The sequence below is a fragment of the Esox lucius genome, chromosome 7 (genome assembly GCF_011004845.1).
Source record: "Esox lucius isolate fEsoLuc1 chromosome 7, fEsoLuc1.pri, whole genome shotgun sequence".
Taxonomy (NCBI): domain Eukaryota; kingdom Metazoa; phylum Chordata; class Actinopteri; order Esociformes; family Esocidae; genus Esox; species Esox lucius.
The window spans coordinates 46,216,195-46,222,937 of NC_047575.1; the positions used below are offsets into that span (position 1 = coordinate 46,216,195).

Sequence of the window (6,743 nt, forward strand, 5' to 3'; positions counted from 1 at the left end):
TGTTGTAACTCTGACCCCTCCTAATTTCCCCCACGGAGATACCAGCCTGCTAAAGGGACGATTACTCTTTGCAAGTTTAAGATATTTGCGTTGCCAGAAACATACGTTTACTGATATTTGTATTTCATTTCTAAAACAACTGAGAAGATACCTGAATTTAGAAAACATACCTTAGGAAATTGTTATATCGTAGCCTAAGATAACTGTAATAACAGCTGAAAACATTTTCACCCAGCCACCACAATATAATTTAACAAAATCATCATCATAACGACATTACCACAACCTACAATATCCTACATGCATTCTTAGTTCATATAAAATTGGTACAGTTTGACAGTAGTTTCGGTTTTGAAAGCAGGGCATAATGGCTGGCAGGCTGCGCCAGATTCAGAAAGTAGGACAGATGATATAACAACCTGATCTAGGATCTCCAACGCCAGTCACGTAGCAGCCTACTACCATATGACACTACATAGCAGACTAATTGAAACAGATAAACCTTCTGCCAATAGTTCGCTTCTTCTATCACATTACATGCGGCCAAAAAACGTTTGATGACATTACAGGAGGTGGGACAGCTCTGTTTTGGCTTTTCCAATCGCAAAAACGAAATCAAGGAAGTTTGCCAGGATCTTCGGACCCAGATTACGCAGATTGAAATAGGGAGCATGCTCAGTTGCGATATCAATGCGTCGAGAGCTTTATTGCACTCGGCTTGACTACAGAGAGAACCTGCCTCAAACAGAACGGAGGGGTCAGAACAGATCACATTATCTGTCAACTGTATATTAAAATGTAAAAACGTTTTCTGTTATGACTGCGCGCAGTTAAACCACAAAACAGGGGGCAATCCCAGCACGACTTTATAATCTTTAACATATTGCCGTATTTTGAAAAATAATGTGTTAAATAGACCTCGCGCAACAATAAAAGACAGTGAAGATTGTCCCCAGTAATGACTCCTGTATGAATAAACACCCTGTGCTCAGCCGAGGTTGTTTTGGCACCGGCCAATAGAGCAAGCTCGCAGTTCTAGAGATATACTGTAGTGCTTTTTGTTTGTTTGTGCCACATACAAATGTGCCGCAATAAACAACTTCATGCAATAGCATTGACATGGTGATTTGAGGACCATGTCAAAATGCCCAGATTCAGCACCAAGCTTGCATTCAGATTCATCGTAGAACTAAATCAACCAATTGTGAAAGGAAAACGTTTTGTATTGAAGACCGATCATACCGTATCTGCCCAAAGAGTGGCCTGTTACTTCTACGGCTTATTGGGGTAATAGTATTTTTATTAAAAAATATATTGTATCCAAACAAAGATCGATTTAAGAACAGTTACGTAGGCTATTTTAGACTTTAAGAATAGCGCATACATTGACACACAACATGTTGGTGTGATTTAGTTTGTAACATTGAGAACATGTAATTAATTGCATACTTTATTTATTGCTTCAAATCATACTGTGTCTGAGAGCAGGTCTGGAGTATTTATTTGCCGAGCTCGGATCAGCAGTACTAAAGGAAACGACTAATAAGGGCAAGGAAGTGGAACCCCACCGGAACCAGTCCTTGTGAAGGTACGACCTTATATGGCATGTCGTGAACGGGGTTTCCGGTAATGGCGGTGTTCTGCTTAGATCGGAAATTTGTTTTTACTCGAAACGTTGCGGCAAAACAGCAGCGACCGTCATATATTTTCAAATGGACACTATTTCTGTTATATTATGCACCTTCTCAAATCTGAGAATATGTCAGAATATCTTCATAAACAGTCTGCTTCTCTACCCATCAACTCCGAGCTTTCTGTGTCCTCCACTACACTGCCTAAATATGGTCTTCCTCCGTTCCTTATTTGGACATCTACGTCACGACAAGAGGCTTTATAAAGCAGTGGGAATCCTCACACTAGAGAAACAGCCCTCAGAGCAACCCGATCCCATGTCAGTACAGAGCAGACGGTCCCATTGTACGCCAGCGCAGAACTTAATTTACACTCACCAAACACGTGAACTAAAAAAAGAAAAGGTTCATAACAAGAGAAAAACACAACATCTGCACATTTCTTAAATCGAGATTACACATAAGGACAATTGGAGGAAAAGCATGGTTTCATTCTTACCCTTATCGGAATGAATGAACCACAACGTCGTTCTTAAAAACCGCAAGTTTGCGAAGTTTAATGCGACAAAGCCTCGGAGAGCTTCAGCGTTGGATTCCTCTGACGATCCTGCTCAAGAAAAGCAGCAGCTGCAACTTCAGAGTTCTCTGGAGCCGGCTGGTGAACTGCCCCTGACAGAGACAAGCAGCGCTTCCACCTCTTCCACCTCACCGGTCTCTTCCGACAGCCGGAGCACCGGCAGCACCATGGCTGCGGCCAAGACAGAGATGCTCCTCTCAGCCCTGCAGATCTCAGACCCACTGGGCTTTGCCTATTCTCCCATGGACAGCTACCCAAAGTTGGAGGAGCTGATGTTGCTCCACTCAACAGGGACCCCCTTCCTGGCTGCATCCACGCCAGACAGCGTGGGCTTTGGGTCTGGGGAACCTGGAGACTCATTTGACCCTCTGACTGGAGGTAAGGGGCCCTTCCAATTCCTAAATCTCATTATTGTTACATAATGCAAATTCAGAAATATGCATGGAAGTGTCTATGATCTATGAGGTTGAACTGAAGTTCTGACACATACAGTCTATTCAATATATATATATATATATATATATATATATATATATATATATATATATATATATATATATATATATATATATATATATATATATATATATATATATATATATTAGGACATTCATATACCTGCATATATATATATATATATATATATAAATTGATAATGATGATTATTTTATATTATACCACAATTATTACATATTACAATATTACATTTGATAAATGCATGATCAGTCGACGACAAGTCTGCACTGGAGGGAATTCTCTTGTGATGTGTCAGTGCCGGCTCCCTGTAATCTGATGAGGGATCCATATTGTATGAGACAGCAGGATTCTCCTGAGTACACACCCCCCTGGCTTCCTAGCCAGCAGTCAGGCCTGAAAATGTGAAAGTGCTTTAATGTAACGCATCAGTTTAGTGCTCACTGGCTGTTGTTTTCCCCTCCTCCTCCCAGATACACTGCCTGAAATCTCAGTCAGCTGTGACAAGTCTCCAGTGGACCAGGGCTACGCCAGCCATCGTGTGCCCTCCTTCTCCTACACGGGGAGGTTCACCTTGGACCCCGGGACCAGCTGCAGCAACAGCCTCTGGGCCGAGCCGCTGTACAGCCTGGTCAGTGGCCTCATAGGCATGTCCCAGCCGGCCACGTCAGCCGCCCCGTGCTCCTCAGCTGCGCCGGTCACCTCTTGCTCCCACGCCGTGAGCTGCTCCGTCCAAGTCGGTGACACCCACCCCATCTACTCAGCGGCGGCCACCTACACCAACGCCGGCCCCGAACTCGGCGCCGACTCCAGCCAGTCCTTCCCCAGCCCGTCAAACGGCCCGCTCCACTATCAGCCGCCCAGCTACCCTGGCAGCAAGGCGTGCTCCCCTAACGTGTCTCTGCCCATGATCCCAGACTACCTGTTCCCCCAGCAGTCAGGTGAGATCGGCCTACTGGGCGCCGACCAGAAGCCCTTCCAGTCTCAGAGCGTCCAGCAGCAGCTCTCCCTCACGCCGCTGTCCACCATCAAGGCCTTCGCCACACAGTCTGGCTCTCAGGATCCAAAGGGCCCCTACCAGCCTCAGCAGGTCAGGCCCGGCCGCCTTCGCAAGTACCCCAACCGCCAGTGCAAGACTCCGCCCCAGGAGCGCCCCTACGCCTGCCCCGTGGAGACATGCGACCGCCGCTTCTCCCGCTCTGACGAGCTGACGCGTCACATCCGCATCCACACGGGCCAGAAGCCCTTCCAGTGCCGCATCTGCATGCGCAACTTCAGCCGCAGCGACCACCTGACCACGCACATCCGCACGCACACCGGCGAGAAGCCGTTCGCCTGCGACATTTGCGGCCGCAAATTCGCCCGCAGCGACGAGCGCAAGAGGCACACCAAGATCCACCTCAGGCAGAGGGACAGGAAGGCGGAGAAGGCTGGCTCCACCCCCATGGCCATCCCCTCCCCAGTCTCGGGGTACTCCTCTCCCTCCACATCCTACCCCTCTCCGAGTTCCTCTTACCCCTCCCCAGTGCCCTCCTGCTACTCCTCCCCGGTGCACAGCTCCTACGGCTCCCCCTCGGCCAACCCCATGTACTCCTCTGCTCCCAGCTCCTTTCAGACGCAGGTCTCCTCCGCGTACGGTTCCCCCACAAACATTTACACCTCCCCAGTGGGAACTCCTCAGTCAGACCTGTAGTCTAGCCTCTCTCCAAAGAACATTGACATCTTCTAAGGCTTTCATATCTTTACGTATCATTTGTTTCTATTTGGAAAGAACAGGCATTGTTACCTTTTGGACTTATGCACTTTTGCTCCCTCCATGTCCATATAGCACTTAAAGATCATGAAACATGACAAAGAGAGACCACAGGATAGAAAGGGACCAGTCTCTCTCTTCTCAACTTAACCTGACCAATAGCCTAGCGGTTATAGCATCTGATCGAATCTCTGCTGTTGTGAAAAATCTGCTCTTCAGTCCTTGGGCATGAATCCCAGTTGTTCCATAAATCACTCTGGGTTGAGTGTCTGGTAAATGACTGAAATGTAAATGTGAAACCCCAAAACTTCAATGAGTCTTCAGAGATGTTATGAACAAAGAGTATCAGGCTTTTTTTTTGTGTGAACTTTGTCTAACCAACAACCAGACATATTAAAAGGCTGGTGGTACTCAACGGGCCCAATGTATAGTTTACATGTGTGACATGTTATGTTTTCAATCCGTTTAGACTTTGTAGATTAGCATTCTTTACATGGTGTCATTTGCACTTAATGGTGCCACATTTCTTTTATTCTCATGTAATAGCAATGGTGTCATCACTTTATTGGAGGAGAACCGTTGAGTATTCAAGCATGTTTACTGTAAGTCTGACATTTGTTTTTTAATGCTTTGTATAATTATCCTCTGGTACTAGTTATATTCCCTGGTGTTCCCTTTTCAACATAAAAATGAGCTTTCTTCATTATCAACTTTTAATAATGAACATTCTTCGTTATCAACATTTGGTGCCTTTTGTGAAGCTTAGCAAACAGAACTGTTTGTGATTGGATGCGTTGCATCTGAAAAAGCCTTAGGGTTTACAGTGTATTTTTCATGGAATGTACTAGAGATTTTAAAGGGAGGATTTTGAAGGGGTTAGAGGTCATAGCTTACCCAATAATCTAAGTGGAAAAATATATATTTTTATAACTGAAATGTAAATATGTAAATTTTCAAGAGTCACATTTCTTCCTACTGAGTAGGCATTGAATTTTTGTATGTTATTTACATGCAGTTCTTTATTTTGTGGTTCTTTTTATTTGGTATTGTGTTTGTCAAACCAAGTGTCTGTTTTTGGCTTCTTAAGACATTGAATGCGCTTACCTGCCAAGGATATTTGGTGTACATGATATCCTTTATCAAAAGGGGTATTAATAAAATATCAATATATTACGATAAAACCGAGTTATGTTTTTTTCTCTTCTCCCTGGGACAGGCACAGAAATAAAACCTTAAAGCACATAGTAATGGAATTTGGTGAAAATAAAATCCACTGATCAGAAGAAGCATTTGGACAGAATGTAATGTCCAATACCACTGCACCAGTCAGTCTGAATCTTGGGGTAATGAGAAAGATATTAACGGCCTCTTCTCTGGCTCCTAGTTGCCTCTGAAAACCGGGGATATCCCAAAGGACGTGCCATTCCCTGTCCTAGAAAGACATATACTGTTCCAGGACCTGTGAAGCCTCTCAATCCCGAAACGTGTCTACGCCAATACATTAGCAGTAACATGAATAGATTACAAATGTGCTTTCAAAATAGATTAACAATTATGTCAAACTCCAATAGGGTTCATTCCCTCCACTGCCTTCCACACCAACCCATCAGTATGTTAGTGATGTTAATGAGGAGACTGGAATATTTTACATTACATTAAATCCAACCTCCCATAGACAGAGCAACTGACCAATTATTCAGATTTTGACTATATTTGATACCAATGAACCTGGTATCTCAGGTATAGCACTTGTTATTCAGAAAACATTGTGTAATTTGACAAAAACTGGTAAGTCTATTTCGTAACAGTCAACATAAACCTTCAAACCTATCACATTAGTTGCTTTAAACTTACAATTGGAAAACACACAGGCTGATCATTGATAATTTAACTCTTTTTTCATGCCTACAGAATCACTGGTTGTGGTGGCTTTAAATCGAGAGCTAGACCATAGTGAGTCACTGTGGATGTGGGACCACAGGCCTTGGTTCCACCAGAACCTGGTATAGCTTGAGGGCGTGGGGCATGTATAAACCATAAGGCTTGTCAAATCAGCTCATTCGCATGGAGACTTGATCCAATGACTAATGTCCATTACATTACGTTTTGACGAGATCTACTAAAAATACAGTTCTCTGTCTGGCATTTTTGTGAATTTCTTCTCAGAAACACACCGACTTATCGTGTTTTCCAGTGATATATGTTTATTTTTTATTTTTTACCCTTTAACCAGGTTTTAGGCGTACTTAGATTAAGAATCTATTTTCTAAGAGGGACCTGGCCAAAAGTAGTAGCACACGGAAGCACA

The 6,743-nt window shown here is 44.0% G+C and overlaps 1 protein-coding gene across 1 annotated transcript; it reads left to right on the forward strand.

The window, feature by feature from the left end:
- Positions 1 to 1,904: 1,904 nt before the first annotated feature.
- LOC105011288 (early growth response protein 1) lies at positions 1,905 to 5,616 on the forward strand. The gene is made up of 2 exons (XM_010871206.4): positions 1,905 to 2,586; positions 3,156 to 5,616. Exons 1-2 carry the CDS (start codon positions 2,145 to 2,147, stop codon positions 4,373 to 4,375), a joined length of 1,662 nt encoding a protein of 553 aa, XP_010869508.1. The 5' UTR covers positions 1,905 to 2,144; the 3' UTR covers positions 4,376 to 5,616.
- The last annotated feature ends 1,127 nt before the right edge of the window (positions 5,617 to 6,743 follow it).

What these genes read in the sequence shown, in the direction of transcription:
- LOC105011288 (XM_010871206.4), top strand. Translation starts at nt 2,145, where the DNA reads ATGAACCACAACGTCGTTCTTAAAAACCGCAAGTTTGCGAAGTTTAAT. An exon ending in ATTTGACCCTCTGACTGGAG is followed by an intron (nt 2,587 to 3,155) that starts GTAAGGGGCCCT and finishes TCCTCCTCCCAG; the next exon opens with ATACACTGCCTGAAATCTCA.